The following is a 17,812-nucleotide window of genomic DNA, read 5'->3' on the forward strand; positions in this document are numbered from 1 at the left end:
CGCGATGGCGTCACTTCCGGCCGCCGGCGCGGCCGCCGCAGCGCAGGGCCCGTGGGGGCGGAGCCGCGGGCGCGGGGGACGGGGCCGCAGGGCCGAGGACGACGGGCGCGCCCGGCCCTTCCCTCCCTGCCGCCCGCCCCGCCCGCCGCCGCCCGTCCCGCCGCCGCCTGTCCCGCCTGGGGAGCAGAGGCAGCGGGGGGGGGCGGGCACCGCAGGTGAGCGGGGCGGGGGCGCGCGGCGGGTGACGTGGACGACCGGGCCGGGCCGGGCCGGGCCGGGCGGGGCGGGGCGGGGCGGGGCCGAGCGCGCGCGCCTGCTGCTGCTGCCGGCGGCCGCCGCTTCCCACCCCCCCCTCGCGGTGACCCCCCGGCACTGCCGGAGGCCCCACGGGAGGGCGGATACCTGGGGGGGGCGGCGGGGAGCGCAGGAGAGCGGGACACCGGTGCGGCGGGGCGGGGCGGGCGGCTCCGCTGTGCTGGAGGGAAACCCGCAGGGCGGCACCGGGCCCCCGCCGCCAGTGTCCGTGGGCCGGGTCCCGGCGGCCGGTGGGACGGAGCTGGCGCTGGGCCCCGGGACTCCCCGGACGGCGCTTGGCCCCGGCCTGGTCCGGGCGCACGGATCGGGGTGACATCGGCCGGGGGAGGCCGGAGGCCGCGTTGTGTGCGCGGGGGTGTCTGTCGGACACACGGTCGGATCTGGGGGTGGGATTTTGACTGTCGGTGACGTAGGGGCGAGGTGTAGACCCCGTCTTGAGAGGGACTAAAACTTGGATGTTCTGGATGGTGTAAAAAAAGAAAAGAAAAAAAGCACGCCTCTGTTGTTGAGGTCAGCGCCTTTCAGTGCGTTCAGGAACGAGCACAGCGACAGCCACCCTCTTATCTGCCGGTTGATTTAACATTCCGTGATTTTCAAAAAACCCGTATCTTCAGACGACACGTTACAAATTCGGTTTTACTTTCTTGTGCTGGGTGTAACTCGCTTCGCGGCTCGCCTCGCGGCGGGCGGCACACAGGGCATAGCAGGTGGGTGCCCAGGGTTGCTGCTCTGGAAGTGTGTGTTGTGTGAGCCCCGCGGCGCTGACCGCGCTTGGCCGACGGTTTTCCTGATGGCTGCACCCACGAAGGCAGCGGTCAAGCTGACAGTCGCGCTCTGTGGTAACCCCGTATGTTATAAAGAAAAGGTAAATCTGGGGTGGTGTCTGTCCGGAAGCAGCAGGAAGTTACTATCTTTGAACTGGCAAAAGCCGCTTAATTTCTTCCTCCACCTTTCAAAAACTACGCAGAAGGACTTTAGTTAATTCAGCGTAACACATTCGAGTCATGTCAATTGTTACCCTCCCGTGTGGCTTTTAAACAGTGATTAAGACAATGTGTTCTTTTGGATTTTTCATTGGTACGTGCTCGTATTGGGCTTCGAGGCACAGTTTTGGTAGCTCCAGGGGGGGTTTCTCTGAGAAGACACCAGAAGCTGCTCCGTGTCGCGGGCAGCTCCAGGACGGACCCGCCGCTAGCCGCAGCTGAGCCGGTCGCAGCAGTGGCAGCGCTGCTGGGGTAATGTATTTGAGAAAGGGTGGAAAACACTGTGCCACAGCGGCTGGGAGAGAGGAGCGAGAAAATGTGAGAGAACAGCCCTGCAGAGACCGGGTCAGCAAGGAAGGAGGGGAGGAGGTGCTGCAGGATCTCCCTGTGCCCGCGGTGAGGCCGGCTGTGCCCTGCGCCCGCCGAGGTCACCGTGGGGCCGGCGTGAGCCCGACGGAGGCCGGGACTCCGGGGAGCCGGTGCTGGAGCAGCCTGTTATTGAAGGACCGTGCTGGAGAGATTCGTGGAGCACTGTCTCTGTGGGAGGTACCCCGCGGTGGAGCGGGGGAAGAGCGTGAGGAGGAAGCGGAGGGAGCAGCAGAGATGAAGCGTTTTGAACTGACTGCAATCCCCATTGCCGGCCCCCCTGTGCTGCTTGTGGGGAATAGGTGGGAGAGGTGGGAGTGAGGTTGAGCCTGGGAAAAAGGGTGGGGGGAAGATGTTTTTAGTTTTGTTTTTATTTTTTTCTATCCTGCTCTGTTATTTACTGGCAACAAATTAAATTGATCTTCCCCAGGTTGAGTGTTTTGGATGGTAATTGGTGAATGATCTTTCTGTCCTTACCTCAACCCACAAGCTTTCCATTTTACTTTCTCCCCCACCTTGCTGAGGAGGGGGAGTGAGAGAGCAGCTGGGTGAGTGTCTGGTCAACCCACCACCATGCCAAAATAGACAGAATTGTGCGGTGCATCTGTGTAGATTTTTTTCCCTTCTGAGGGTAAAATGATGATGTTAGAAGGTGAGTTTTTGAAACTAGTTTGGGAAGATTGGTAGCAGATAATTCAGCAGTTCTCGTTTAAAACACAGTAGTCATCAGCTGAATCAGGTACGTGGTTATAGTTATTTGTTTAGGCTGAAGATGTGCAATACTAATGAATCCATTGTGATGCTGGCAAACTAATATTTGTTACTTTGATCTAAACCATTTCCGGGCAAAAGTAGATTTATTCATTATGTACTTAACCCTGGTTCCACTGGGGTTAAAAGCTTAGGCAAGGGAATAGCCAAGAAAGGTGGTTGAACGGGGCTGTTTAAAATTCTTGAATCTCTGGTGAATAGTGAAGTTGAAGCACTAGGTTTAGAAATGATTGCCATGTTGAGCAGGAAGACATCGTGCTGGTGCCGAGCTGTCTGTGGCTCCCCTTTCCTTGTGGGATCCTCGCCTGGACCTTTGATTCTGCGTGGTGGTGGTGGTTTGATTCATGGACTGGGGGTGATGGCAGGCGGGAGAAGCTGGTAGTTCTTGTGAGAGGACGATGGCAGTGACAGAGGCTGCCATGGAACCATGAACCTCAGGGAAGGTTTTCTGAACTGAAAATGTAACTGTGAGTTTAGATCAATCCTTGTTGATGGCGGTTTGTCTTCCCACGCCCTTAAATGGCTTTACTGCCAGTCCTGCATAGCAGTGTTCTCTGCTTTTCCCTTTATAAATAAATCAAATGGTGCTGCTGCCCAAACAGCTTTCTTCAGGTGTTTCACTGTGCAGTGCCCAAAAACCTGTTGTGCTCTTAGGAGCAGCCGTTTTCTCACATGTAGATATAGTTTTTTAGCTTCCTAAGATCAAGAACAGAATCCTTGATCTTCTTTTCCTGTTTTTTATTGATGCCTAGAAAACACCATGCTTTTGTAAGTTGACCAGAAAAGCATCCGTCAACTGTTTTGAGAGTGTGATGCCTGTGAAAGCTGTGGTGCTGACCTCGAAGCCCAGATGATGAAGGGGTTAGCCAGGAATTACAAGGAAGCAGCGTTTGGTCTGTTCAGAATATCCGGAAGCGCAGGTGTGTTAAAATAGTGGGATTACAACAAAGAAACAAACCCCCTGGTGACAAGCTGAGACGGCACATCAAAATGTTGCGTTTCAGTCTCTTCCTGCGTGTCTTGCTCTGAAGTACCACGCTGCGTTGCAGGATCTGGGGACTGAGAGAGGCATCGCGGGGCTCAAGGAGGTGGGGGGAAGTGTTGGGAAGCAGGAGGGTGGCCGTGTAGCAGGTAGCACCCCTTTCTCCAGATAACTAAGAGTGTCTAGGAAAAACCTAGCCTTTTTTTCAGGAAGTTTTTTGCAGCTTCTTTCAAAGGTGCTCTTTGCACCTGGCAAGCTGTGTCGTTACTGTTTGTTAATGAGTTGGTGTTGCCGTGGGTTGGACTAGATCTGCAGCACCTTTCAGATGATGAGCAAGTACTAAGCCACACGCTAATCTCTTACTCTTCTCTGGAGGCACCCAGCAGCAGCGCTGGCAGTGCAGTTCATCCTTTCTGATTCTTAGACAAGTTGTAACTCATCCTCCCGGACAATAGGGAGATAAACGTTGAGTTGAACTATATATAAAAGCTGGCTCAGGAAGCACCTGAAATGAGATGCTTTAAGCTCGGCTGTCAGTCACTAGTTGCAGGTACTTGACAGACACACGCACAAAGCGCCTTCCGTGGCTGCTGCTCACTGCGTTGTGGTGTACACGAAACCCATGTAACACTGGAGTCTACTTCTGTGGGGTGAATCCAGAAATCATTTTAACTACTGCTAACTAAAATGCCTCCATATGTTCAGTTTGAAGACACTCTCAGATCAGAGAGTGTGCGCCCTCCGTGTTTCAAAGCGACAAAACTTGCTGAAGACGTCAAAGAAAGTGAAGGCTTCCATTTCTCCCTGCCTCTACCGTCCCACTGACCTGCTGACTTGTTACAAAACCAACAGAGCTGGCAGCAGAAAGTGCTGTCTAAAATAACACTTGTATTACTGACTCCTATCTAGATTTATGTTTGTATTTCAGGCTTCGGGGGAGCTTTTTATGAGATGTATTATTTCAAGCACAATGGTTAAGCACAGTACAAGCGTATTGTAATGTTTTGTAAAATGTAATTTAAGCTAAGAGGCAAACAGTTATTAATATTATATTGGTATGCTCTCAGGTTTTGGCTATATGCCAGGGATTCCTGCAGGCTTGGTACCTAGAATATCAAATGCATTTAAATACAGATTGCTGAGAATGGGGTTTGAGGTGCAAGTAATAAATTGCCCTTCATTTATCTGATAAGGAAAAACCAAGTACTTAGTCTAAAGTCTTCAGTAGTGTGTGTATGAGATTTCTTCTGATAGTGTTCTACTCAATGGTATAGTTGAGGCAGCTTTTGTTAGTTTTAGTAATACAAAACCAGTTACTTTACAAACTTTTTAAAAGCTTCTTTACGGGGAACTTGAGGTTGCATTTGGGATTTTTGTTTGTGTATGTTTGGCTTCTTGACAGTGGCTCAGGATTGCGCTGTAATCTGAACTGTGTCCTTTAGTACTGGACATAGCAACAAAATTTGAAATAGATCATTATTCAGAGTTGGTATTTTTCACACTATTTTATAGTGAGTCAATTTTAACTTTTTTTTTAAAGAAGCGAGAGAAAAGTTTTTGATTCTGCAGTAGTTTCAGTGCAAGTGTACTTAAATACTTGCCTTGTCCCATCTTGCTGCAGTTTGAGAGCAGAGGGATTTGATGGGAAGAGGGGCTGTAAGTCTACGTAGTATTATTAGTGCTGATCATTCAAGAAATAGAAAGAAGCCATATGAAGACATTACTACAAGTAGTAGAAATATGTCCTAATGAAACCTGAATTCCTGTGGAAAAGTCTACAGTGTCCCTTCTGGTGCTCTGTGACTGTTACCGGCTACCTCTGGTGTTCCCCACTGCCTGGCGGGGCAGGTGGCTGCACCAGCGCCGTGCTCGTGGCCGTGTCTGGGGACGGGCCCGCTGGCTGCTGCGGGGGTGTTCTGGTGGGAGAATAAGGGAATTGAGGTGACTCTCTGAGAAGTACTCCTTATAAATTTGGCTGCTTCTCTAACCAGATGCCAACTTCAATAAAAAATGTGGGAATTCAGTACCTAATCTCCTCTTTGTTAAATGGGTTGGAGTTGACAGAGGGACTCTGGAGTTAATAGCTAATGGGAAATTAATAAACAGGCTGTCTAATTGTAAATTGTAGCTCTCTTCCTAGAATTTCAAAACACTTGCACGTCACATTCCCAGTCGGGTATTTTTAATCCTGATGCTTTCTTAATATGGAAGGCTTAGTTTAAGCAATGTAAGCCTTATCTTGGTCCACATATCTGAGGGATCTTTTACTGTTGGGTGACCACGCTCCTCTGCACCGCCCTGGGGCAGCTTGGAGAGGGAATGGGGTGGGGGGGGGTGGGTGGGGCCCAAAGAGTACCTCGTGGGGCTGTCACAGGCCGGTCCCCGCAGGCCCAGAGGAGCACAGGGGCACAAGTGGGAACCCAAATCAAGGACCCCGGAAAGGTGCACCCGGGCCAGGCCCCAGCCAGGGCTCCCAGCAGAGCCTCTGCCCAGCGTCCCCTCGTACCAGGGGGCTGTGCCCGCTGCTGGGCACATGGGTGCAGGGAATACCAGCTGATCCCACAGGACTTGTGAGGGATGTTTAGGGGAGGGACCAAACGTGGGGCAAAGGAGGAGTTCAGGGGACTTGGGGAGGAGCAAGTGTGGAAGTGAGGGGACGAAAAGGGCTGGTGAGGTGAGGCAGTGGGCTGGTCAGTGCTTGCCTGGCTGTGCCCTGCGCCTGATCAGCACTGTCTGTCCTGCCCTTTGCTAAAGTCCTTCCCCACCGCGTCCTGGGCAAGGGTCTCTGGTCTGTGTGAGCGCAGCAGGGGGTCCCCGTGTCCGCGGGGCACTGCCTGGGGCACGCGCGGGTGCCTGAGGGCCAGCTGAGATCAACCTGGACAAGGCGGTGAAGCGGGTGGGAGCAAGGGGCTCTGCGGGCCCCCGGGGGCAGCGCTGGGCGGGAGAGCACCCGTGACACGGTGGGGTCAGCTGCGGGACCGGGGGGCAGCGGGTCCCTCTCCTACCCCTGCATGTGTGTTCTCGTGGTGGGCTTCACCCCGCCCGGTGGGGAGGGGAGCGGGACGAGGCCTCTGGTGCTGCCCATGCCTGTGACTGTGCATGCCTCTCGCAGTGTTCACGTGTGTGTGGTGCCTCAGTGCCCGCTGGGGCCTGGTGATGTGCAGCAGCAGCAGCGACAGCGACGCCTCTCGGGCGGTTGGATCTGCGCTGGTGTTTGCCTCTAGCAGTGAAGAGGCAAGTTAAATATTTAAATACCTACTGAGTGCACTTTTTATTCAATGGTTAACCATCTTTCTAAACATACCATCAAAATGCTAGGGAGAAAATACTTCCTTACTCATTTTTACCAAATCAATCTTACATTAAAAAAAATCTATAGTTCTCTCCTAAAACTCTTCTGAAAACACCAAAGAAAGCTGTAAAATTGAAAGCCAGAGAGGTAAGTGTATATAAAACAACACCTCCAGTGACTTGTGGTTTGGTGCCTTCCTTCAGGTGGAGGTGGCATCTGAATGTTTAATAGCTCTCAATTGATTTTTCTTCAGTAATCTGTGTAATATCTGTGTATTCACATGTGATTCCCCATGGCAAGTTGTTCTGTAGTGTTACCGCATTACGTGAAGGAGTGTTTCTTTGGTTCTGGCCCTGCTGGTTTCGTTTCATAGGCCTTATCCCAGGGACAGGCAAGAATGGTTGTTTTCCAGTCAGAATTTCATAGATGTTTTTTCATTGCTTGCCCTTAAAATTTTCCTGGGTCTATTTGTATTTATAATAAAATTACTTGTAGCTGAACAATTTGATATAGTTTCTTTTCACTCCCGGTCATTTCTTTAATTATAAAACTAAGCTGTTCCCTTCCCCGCTGCACTCAGTGTCTGCCGTTTGTACCCCCAATGCCTCCCCTGAGCCCCACTGCCTGGATCCGGTTCAGCGGAAGATTCCACGTAACCTTCCCTGGGTCCCCAGGATATGAACAGGAGCTGGCCGGAGCCTCATGAGCTGGGACTGGCTCCTGGAACCACTCACTGCTCGGGGGGAGCATCTCTGTCCCTCACCCGCACGGGTGTTCGTGTGGCTTCACTCGCGTGCTGGAGGTCTCGGGTGGTTTGGAGGGGCTGTGGTGGTGATGTGCAGGGAAGTCTTGGTGGCCAGCTGTTGCTGAAGGGCGAGGTGGGATGGGCAGAATGTGCGTACGCAGAAGTAGGCCACTCATACGTATTTTGGTATTGGCTTAGACGCACTGCAGGTATTTAGTAACCTGAAGTAGCTGATATTTCACCGAATGTGGTATGTGGATAGTACGCAGTGTATGCGACTCAAGTCCAGTTTTATAATTTTTAGATGATCTTGTATAAGATCTCAGATTCACTGTGGGGTCTGTGTTTGATTCTGGTTTGAGGACTTTAGCCTTTATGGTGTAGTAAAAGATAAATACCAAGCCAAATTAATGTTATTTGAAGCAAAACTGGGGTTTGTCTTGTTTCAGGTGCGTGAAGGATGCAATCACTTTTGGTCACTGTAAGCAAGGACTCTCTCTGGATTCTGAAATCCCAAATCATTGGGATCTTGCCTGTTTTCTCTGGTTCAAATGCATATTGCTGCCTGGGCAGAAATACCTTGGACCATCCCCATAACCCATCTCCCTTTCTGGAGTCCAGCTCAATCTTTTGACCAATGTGAAATCCTGTTCTTGTGTTGTTCGGAGTTTTCCATTTCCAGTCTTCTCTGGGCATTGGTTCGCATGTGTTATTCCATAGGTGCCTGCAGCACACCACCTCCTGGGAGTGGCTTGATAAGGGCAACCTATGAGCTCTCTAGTATTTTATGTCTTCTACAGTCTGGGAACTGCTCGGGTGCAGTTTTACTCTGGGAGCAGCTTGCTTCTGACGCCCCGTGGAGGAGGAGCAGCCTCTGCTGGGCCCTGTGCTTTCCGCAGTGCAGGCATGAGGGGAACGCGTTCGCTCTTGGCTGCAGGCGGGGCGTGGCAAAGCGCTCCCACCTCGGCTGCCTGTGTAGGTGGTGGTGCAACGGGCTTTGGGAAGTCACTGTAGTTAGTACCGTGGTGTCCTCCGGTCCTGGTCCTCAGGGGAAGCAGGTCCCGTGCCCCTCTGGCTGTGACGGGTGCTCGGCACTGGGCAGGGTGCTTGCTGGCGGGCTGTAGCACCGTGCCCTGTGCAGATCAGTCCTGCACATGGCCGTACCACTGTGGAATGGTTCCTTGGGGCTGTTGCTCTTGGCTGGGGAGTGACATGGAGAGAAAGCCATCCAGCATCCAGGTCTCCCAGTGGCACAGTGATGCTGCAGTGGTGGCACTCTAAACGGAGCCCCCCGCCTTTGTCTGAATTCCCCCTGGGTCCTGTGTTTCAGTCCTGCGAAGCCAAGGACAGAGCGTTATCTGTGGCAGAGCACCTGGCCCATCTCAGGGGTGAGCAAAAGAAGAAAAATGATGAATGGTTGGGCAGTCCCCTCTCAACTTTCCAGAAACATCTGGAGGGAGGGAGGCAGGGAAAGTCGTCCCTGAGCATGCTTGTGGGAACAGAGCAGGGCATGGCTTTAATCATGGGTTAGGTGGCGGTGCAGCAGCGCGGCTCCAGGAGCAGCCCCTGCTGCACTCCAGGCACAGCCCGCCGGGGCTCGAGGCTCCTGGCACGGGCCTCGGTCTTCCCTTTGTCCGCTGCCTGAGGTCAGTGAGTTTCAGGGTCTGCTCTTCTGTTCATCCCTCCTCCTGCACCCACCACCTCACTTTCCTTTGTGATATACGTCTCTCAGAGAAAATGTGTAGATACAAAAACTCTGCAGTTCCAAAGTTTGTCTTGTTTAACATTTTTTGCTTTGAAAATGTCATCTTATTTTTACTGTCAAATACATATTGGTAGTGAAAGATAAATCACCTGTTGTCTGTGTTCCTATTTCTTATTGAAAAAAAGCAACAAACTCAAATTCTTCTGTTCTATTACACAACTTCATACATAGCAATAAAGGAGATTGTGACGTAGTGGTTAATAAAATCTCATTATGGTGTTTATTTCAGGCATTCAGGCATCAGAGCCTTAGTGCTGCCAAATAGGGGATTTTTGACGACGCCGGTAAGCCTGGACCCTCACCACTGCTGGAAGGCATAAAATGTGGTTTGTTTATTTCTTCTTTTTGAAATACACAGGAACCAATTGCAGTTGGAGGCAGCAGATCTTTGCCAGCAGCAGTTTCAGCTCTTCAGTGTCTGGGAAGAGCCGTGGTTCCGCGCACGCCCGTGTACCTGGGCAAGGACCGAGGTTCTCTGTCCGGGGACAAGTGGTGAGGCCTCTCCCCGCCAGGGCCTGCCGAGCCTGGGGAGCGCCTGGGCTGGGTGCCGGATACCTCTCGGACGGGGCAGGCAGCGGCTGTCTTCTGAAGTTTTTTGTGACCAAATGGTTCTAGTCTTCGTGCTGTTATGTCAGTTTGCCACCTCTTCTGGCATGAGTTCAGATCTCTTCGCCTACTGTGTTACCGATTCCCTTAATTCTATGTAGCCCGGTGCTAGTCCGAGTGCAGCGCAAGCCGCAACCTTGAGCAGGTCCCTTTGTTTGTCCAGGTTGCCCCTCAGGGATTTCATAAGCCTGGGAACCAGAAAATGGTAGCTGTTCACCACACTGTAGTGTCCATAGCAGCCTCAAGACAGGCTAAAAACGGAAAATATCTGCATCTCAGGCCTTCCTGCATGATGGGTGGCTGTCATCTCCTGTCCCTGATGGGACAGAACTATTTCATGAGAAGAAGTGTTGCAGAGTGTGATTACTCTGCCCATCCCTTCCATAGCTGGTGGAGACATGGGCGGGTTTTGATGGAGGAGACGAGTGTTTTAAGTCCAGCACAACTTACAGCTGTGGACCTAATAGAAAAGGGGGGGCCTAGCTTTGTACTCTTGCTGGGTGGAGAACCCAGCCCAGGTTCAGCTCGTGCCTGTGGACGGTGTGACTGGGAAACCTCGCTCAGGCCCAGCCTGGGCTTCCTCTGGGCTCTGGGAGGACTCGCTCTGGCAGGGCGCAGAGCGGGAGCTGGCGGGGTTATTATGTGGGGAGCGAGGGCGCACAGAGCCGGTGTTAACTTCGTTTCCTAATGAGAAACCTAATCTCATGCTGCGTGCAGAATAACTCCTGAACTCGTTCGAAAGATGTGCATTCTTTATAAAAGGGGATCAGGAACCCTTCCACTTCCCCTTGACCTGCTAGTGGTGATGATCCACGGCTGGGGAACGTTGCAGATGCACTGTCCTAGTCGGAGCTGAGGTGCTGCTGGAAGCCCACGTGTCTTTCTGGTTCTACAGCTGCCTGCTGGCGTGTGTGAATCCATCAGTGTCCTGCTGTTGCTTGGCTTTCTGCCTTCACCGCAGTGCCTGTCTTGAAGGTGGCCGTCCCCAGGCCACCGTGCCTCGTGGCCGCAGGGGAGGTGGCCAAGCGTGTCTGGGGTGGGGGAGCCTTCCCGGCCTCCAGCTGCTGCTTCCCGCTGCTGCCCCAGGACTGACTCTTCGCCTGTCTGAGGTTCTGCTTGTTCTGCTGATCCTTCCAAGTCAATAGTTAATCTGTGTCCAGGTGAACAAAATAACAAAGAAATTAATCTGCATCACCAGCTGTACCTGTTTTCCTCTGAATGAATGAGTGTACTTGGCCCTGGCCTGAGCATACCTTCTGAGCAGCGTCAGGGGAAGAGTTTGAAATACAAACACCGTGTCTGAGCAGACTTCATTGGTCAGACATGACTTTGGGAAGCTTTGTATGCAATTTACTCATATGGCTTGTGACCGTGCACGAATGCAAATGCAGCATATGGCTTGTTCACAAAGTGTGCATTTGAGGACAGAGTTTCTAAATCGTCAGACTCACATTTGATCCCTCTTCAAAAGTATAATTTTGTGTGACCTTTTATTTTAGCTGCTTTACAGTCTTGTGTCACATGATACCATAGTATTGCTATTGAAAAACAAACAGGGACACAAAACTGCGTGTATGCCCGCCCCATACACACAACCTTTCTGTTCCCCAAATCTTATACTTGGTTGATTTGTCATGAGAAAAAGCAGAGGTATTCGTGAAAGTCACCTATTTAGTCTTAAGGTGAGTCTACGAAGATTTGTCTTAAAGTTCTGTTAATAGAGAGTTAAGGAAAAAACACCCCTGAGTTTGTCTAGTGGTTTGTTGAGTAGTGCCTCATTTTGTCAAAAGCTTCCCATAAGTTCCATGGACCGAGGTTCATAAGGAATGGCAAGTACAGATGGCTCTTGGTGCTGGCAGACTTTCCTATCTTACTACCGATTTATTTATTTTGGGGGAAAAACAGAGGACTTTCAGTGCATCCCAGCTGATGAACTACAGCGAGTAAGAAAGTTGTATTGCACTTCTGATGGCTAAAGGTGGCAGTTTGAGGTAAGAGCTGACCACTTGTTCCAGTGCAAAAGTGTCTCCCTTCTTTTCCATTAGGTCTCTTTTCTGTGTTTCTTCCTTGTCCTCCTCCGCAGATGGCCAGCTTCGACGTGGTACCGATGTGGCTGTGGTAAATTCAGATCAGTTCTTGTTCATCTTGCAGCTGCCATCTTGAACTTTCCAACCCTGGTTTCACTGTGGTCTGAATAGGACTTCAGCCATTTTTAATACTAGTTTCTTCTGTTTTGTTTCATAGGATCATGGATTTTCCAGGACACTTCGAGCAAATCTTTCAGCAGCTCAACTACCAGAGGCTTCATGGCCAGCTCTGCGACTGTGTCATCGTGGTGGGGAACAGGCATTTCAAAGCCCATCGCTCGGTTTTGGCAGCGTGTAGCACGCATTTCCGAGCTCTCTTTACTGTAGCAGAGGGAGATCAGACCATGAATATGATTCAGCTGGACAGTGAGGTGGTGACGGCGGAAGCGTTTGCTGCGCTGATAGACATGATGTATACTTCCACACTAATGCTTGGGGAGAGCAATGTTATGGATGTCTTGCTGGCTGCTTCTCACTTACATTTGAACTCTGTGGTTAAGGCATGCAAACACTACCTTACTACCAGGACGCTGCCCATGTCTCCTCCCAGTGATCGAGTTCAGGAGCAAAACGCGCGCATGCAGAGGTCTTTCATGCTCCAGCAGCTTGGCCTGAGCATCGTGAGCTCTGCCTTGAACTCCACTCAGAGTGCAGAGGAACAGCCAAATGCTATGAGCTCTTCGATGAGAACTAACATCGAGCAGCGCACTACTTTCCCTATCCGTCGCCTCCACAAACGCAAACAGTCTTCTGAAGAGCGGGCCAGGCAGCGCATCAGGCCTGCCATGGACGAGTCCGTGTCCGATGTGGCCGCAGAGAGTGGGCAGTCAGTCGTTCATTCACGGGAAGATTTCTTCTCGCCAGATTCACTGAAGATCGTGGACAACTCCAAGGCTGATGCTGTTGCTGACAACCAGGAGGATAATACTATTATGTTCGATCAGTCTTTCAGTGCTCAGGAGGATGCTCAAGTGCCCAGCCAGTCCGACAACAGCGGAGGAAACATTTCACAGATGTCCATGGCATCCCAGGCCACCCAGGTGGAAACCAGCTTTGACCAGGAGGCTGCTTCTGAGAAGAACAACTTCCCGTGTGAGAATCCCGAGGTCAGCCTGAATGAGAAGGAGCACATGAGGGTGGTGGTGAAGTCTGAGCCCCTGAGCTCCCCTGAGCCTCAGGACGAGGTGAGCGACGTCACTTCCCAGGCGGAGGGCAGTGAGTCGGTTGAAGTGGAAGGAGGAGTCGTGAGCGCAGAGAAGATAGAGCTGAGTCCTGAGAGCAGTGACCGTAGCTTTTCTGACCCGCAGTCCAGTACTGACAGGGTGGGAGACATCCATATTATGGAGGTGTCAAACAACCTGGAACACAAGTCTACTTTCAGCATCTCAAATTTTCTAAATAAAAGCAGAGGTGGTGGCTTCAGTGCTAGTCAAAACAGCGATGACAACATTCCAAACACCACCAGTGACTGCAGAATGGACAGTGACACCTCTTACCTGATGGGTCCGGAGTCAGGGCCTGCTGGCGGCCATTCATCCGCCGCCGTCTCCCATGTCGAGAACCCCTTCAGCGAGCCCGCAGACTCCCATTTCGTTAGGCCGATGCAAGACGTGATGGGTCTCCCCTGCGTGCAGACTTCTGGGTACCGGGCGGCGGAACAGTTCAGCATGGATTTTCCACGCTCGGGCCTGGGCTTGCACTCCCTGTCAAGGGCAATGATGGGCTCGGTCAGAGGTGGAGCCAGCAGCTTCCCCGGCTACCGCCGCATAGCCCCCAAAATGCCTGTGGTGACCTCTGTCAGGAGCTCCCAGCTGCAGGATAACTCATCCAGCTCCCAGCTGATCATGAACGGGACCACTTCTTTTGAAAACGGGCACCCGTCGCAGCCTGGCCCACCGCAGCTGACGAGGGCATCGGCAGACGTCCTCTCCAAGTGCAAGAAGGCCTTGTCGGAGCACAACGTCTTGGTTGTGGAGGGCGCGCGCAAGTACGCCTGCAAGATCTGCTGCAAGACGTTCCTGACCTTGACGGACTGCAAGAAGCACATCCGCGTGCACACAGGGGAAAAGCCTTACGCCTGCCTGAAGTGCGGCAAGCGGTTCAGCCAGTCCAGCCACCTGTACAAACACTCCAAGACAACCTGCCTGCGGTGGCAGAGCAGCAATCTGCCCAGCACTTTGCTCTAACCTTCCCCCCCGCGCCCGAGGGAGGTGCCGGAGCAGGTGTCAAGCTCCCCGAAGCACTGCGGGAACGTGAACGCTCTTGTCTTCAAGGCTGCAGGCTCGGGGGCTGCTCTGGTCAGCGAACGCTTAGGTGTGATTGTGCCACGCACACAAAATTCTTGGTTCTGTCACTTGGGGATATTACTGTACCTACCTCACAGGGGTGTTGTGAGGCTTAAACGGCTGCAAGCGGAGAGCGTGGAGAATCTGGAAGTGGCGCTGTGGGTGTGTGAGGTGTCACTGTGCCGCATGCTCGGGCCTTGGGCTGATGGGGATATAATCCTGGGAGCTGAGTGGTTCCTTTGCAGGGCAGAGGGGTGAAGCATAGTTATCTCATGAAGTAGCACGTTTCAAGAATGAGAAACTCAAGTGCAAATTTCCTCTTTTTTTTTTTCTAAAGTATTTTGTAAAAGTGAAAGCATTTAAATAAATGACCTGTAAAACAAGTTGCTGCGTTATGTACGGACAGTCATGCAAGAGCTGCTTACCGTAAGTAACGCAGGCTGCATATCTTTAAAAGAGATAAAACAACTTTGGGTGTCTGACATAATGCTTTAAAATATGCTAATTATAAAAATAGTTCTAGGGTTATGAGTGTATGTTTGGTTGTTTTGTAGTAAAGGACACTGTGTAATGAAGGTGCTTAAATTAAATCCCAGACAAGTAACTTTTGGACTGCCAGGTGTATATATACTTTGAATACAGCAAGATCTGGATGCTTGACTGATTTTTTTCTGTAGAAACTTGTATTAAGTGATAAGTGAAGTACTGTTCCTTGTTCGTGCTATTCTTAGCAGTATTTTAACCAATTTGTATCTCCTATGTTAAAATTCTGTATACACAGAAGTCAGAAAACAGCTTGTCTTTGTCTGCTTTGTTATTTTGAAGGAGAGATAATTTGTGATGGCTTTTTTTACTGTGTAAGATAGTCTCTTGCTGTTTCCAGGTGCTGATAGTCAATCTGATCCCCGTTACTGCCTAAGCATATTGTCCTTTTCTGACACTCTTATCTTCAGGCTTTAATTTCCTCCTGTCCACTTGCTTTCCTTCACAACTGTGGATTGTTCCTCAGATCAAACCAGTCAGGAATGATCCTCATTTGCTATATTTATGTCTCTCTAAAATATGTAGTTGTCAAATCCAGTCCTTCCACTGAAACTAGTGTCATAAATGTACTTTTCCACATAAATTCTAAAAATCTACACAGGTTTAATTTAAAAACATAGCCCTGAACACTTTGTATAGCAGAAATTCAGTGATCATTATTCTTCAAGTGAATTGTGTAAATCTTGTTTTAATTTCCTCTTCTTTGATACCATCATAACTAATACTGTCTGCAGTCTCTTTTTTTCCTTTGTTAAAGGTCACATGAACTAACTACTGACGTTCAGCGTATTAGGTTTCCAAATAAAATTTTGGAGCACTCCTGCTGATGAATGTTGCTCTGCCATACAGGAGCTGGGTCAGGGCTACAGCATGTCCCTTCTGCTTAGGAGAGACAGAGGATTTGTGTTTCCTGAAATCTAAGTCACAGAGCAACAGCTTTCCGTTAATATAAAAAAAAATTGCAAACCTTCCCCTCTTTATTTTATTCTGTATGTGTGATGATATTCAGCAGTTTTATGAAGTTTTTGCTAACTAATAGCGAGCCTTCTTAAACATCTTGGACTTACATTTGGATCAACTGAAAATGAAATCCTGATCCACAGCCCTGCAGGTCATTTGACAGGATGAACTGTCAAAACTGCTGAAGTCCAGAGACCACACAGCCATGGTCAGAACAGAGGAAACACGGAAATCTTCCTCTGCTGGGCTTCATGTGAAACACTAGTCTGCTGATGAAGAAATGTGTCCTCATCTCTAATTACACGGCTTCACAGTGAAAAAAAAAAGCCAAATGTCTGTCAATGTGTTGTTTGCACCTTGAGCATCCAAGGTAAACAGGAGCATGGGAACATGGTGAATGATTGGATTAATTCCTTTAAAATGTTAAGATTTTGTCATAGGCATTATTTAATGGTCGTATTTCCCGCTCTTGATTTTATAAGCATTAAGGAAATATGCTGCTTTTTTTTAATGCATTAGGATATGCCACATTTTGTTTGATAATTTTGGTATCGGGGACTAACAGCATTGAGCTATACTAAATCTCACTGAAACATCAATAAAATTCAGTATTTTGTACTTTAATATTTTCTTGTGTTGCCTTATTAGTAATGTTCTGATTGTTTCCTCTTCCTTGCATTTCCAGTGCTTTGTTTTAAAAATAAGGGTTTTTTACATTTTCTATATGTTCCCAATAGCACATCTGAATTCCTTGAATTCTTATGATGTGTAGGAATAAAGCATCTGTGTGAGTAAGGAGATTAGAGTAATTAAGAACTAACATGAGCAGATAAACATATTTAACTGTGCTTTTGATCTGTTTTTACAAAAATTTTAATGTCAGTGTGAAATATCAGACCTTGCGCAGGAGGACTTCTGTCTTCTTTCTTTAAGAAAAAATTCAACTCGGAGCATTTTTGGAAGCGGCAACTTTAAGTTTCATTATTCATCGACACCTCATGCATCCGGAGGAGCACACGGCAAGCCCAGAAGCCTGTTGCTTTCCTCGTCTTCCAGGACGAAGCAATATCTCAGAACGGTGTCTCCGCCGAGCCATCCCCGCTCCAAGAGGAGAGTGTCTCATCTCAAAGCCTGGTGACGTTGTCAAAGAGCTTATCGCCCTGGTTTTTGTTGAAAATTTAACTTTACAAATGCTACAGTGAGATCTCATGTGAAGATGTCAGTGTGTTGGTATTATGAAACATCTGAAAATAAACCCTACGTTTTTGCGCTGCTGTGTCTGACCTGATTTGCTTGTTTATGTTACCCTGGTGTCTTTGCCAGCAGCCTCTGGTGGATCGACTGAACAAGCAGCACTCGTGTGTTGGCTGGTCGGGCTCCGCGTTCCTGGGCCACGTAGTGCAAAATCCTGCCGTGTAAGTGGAGGCATTTGTGCCTGACAAGGCACTGCCCCTCCCTGGGCTCCTGCTCCACACTGAGGCTCTGCCCATTTCCAGAGGACATGTAAGGCCCAGCCGGCAAGAAGCGGATCCGTATTTGAGTCGGGACCGAGTCCCAAAGGACGGCATCGTGCTGTCAAGGCTCCCTGAGCTGGGCCGGGCCAGCAACATGGCCGGGCCTCGCCGTAGCGGCCTCCATGGGCCCGAGGTGGTTTGGTGTCTCCCGGAGCACCTTGGCGCGGGGGCTCTCGGCCTCGCTCTGCTCTAAAGATGTTCCGTGCAGGTCGCTCGAGATGCCCCGCGGCTGCTGACCCCCCTGCAGGGATTCTCGCTGCTGCTGCAGCCATGATGGGAAGGGGCACCGAGCCCGCCTCTCCCTCACCCAGGGAAGGCTGGGAGCATCCCCACTGCTGCATGAAAATAACAGACATTTTTTTCAGCTATGAGTTCCCTGATGAGTTCGCTTTGCTACTGCGCAGGTGCTTGTGCTGACAAGGGAGCAAGGGTAAGTGTCTGGGTAATGCCGTGATTATTTTTGGTAACAACATCTGACTGCCCACCAGTGACCTTCCAGGTCTGCAGCACAAGGCAAGTTTGGTGAGTTGCTTAATAAAATGTGTTAGTGCTGATGAGGCTAAACTGCATAACTTGATAGCACAATTCGTGTCTTTAA

General features: G+C 50.2%; 1 protein-coding gene across 1 annotated transcript; it reads left to right on the plus strand.

Annotated features, from left to right (window-relative positions):
• The first annotated feature begins 72 nt into the window (after positions 1 to 72).
• ZBTB5 (zinc finger and BTB domain containing 5) lies at positions 73 to 16,972 on the plus strand. The gene is made up of 2 exons (XM_074812646.1): positions 73 to 215; positions 12,070 to 16,972. The coding sequence occupies exon 2, from the start codon at positions 12,074 to 12,076 to the stop codon at positions 14,096 to 14,098; it is 2,025 nt and encodes a 674-aa protein (XP_074668747.1). The 5' UTR covers positions 73 to 215; positions 12,070 to 12,073; the 3' UTR covers positions 14,099 to 16,972.
• Positions 16,973 to 17,812: the final 840 nt, after the last annotated feature.

Source organism: Strix aluco, chromosome Z (genome assembly GCF_031877795.1).
Source record: "Strix aluco isolate bStrAlu1 chromosome Z, bStrAlu1.hap1, whole genome shotgun sequence".
In the NCBI taxonomy this organism is placed as follows: Eukaryota; Metazoa; Chordata; class Aves; order Strigiformes; family Strigidae; genus Strix; species Strix aluco.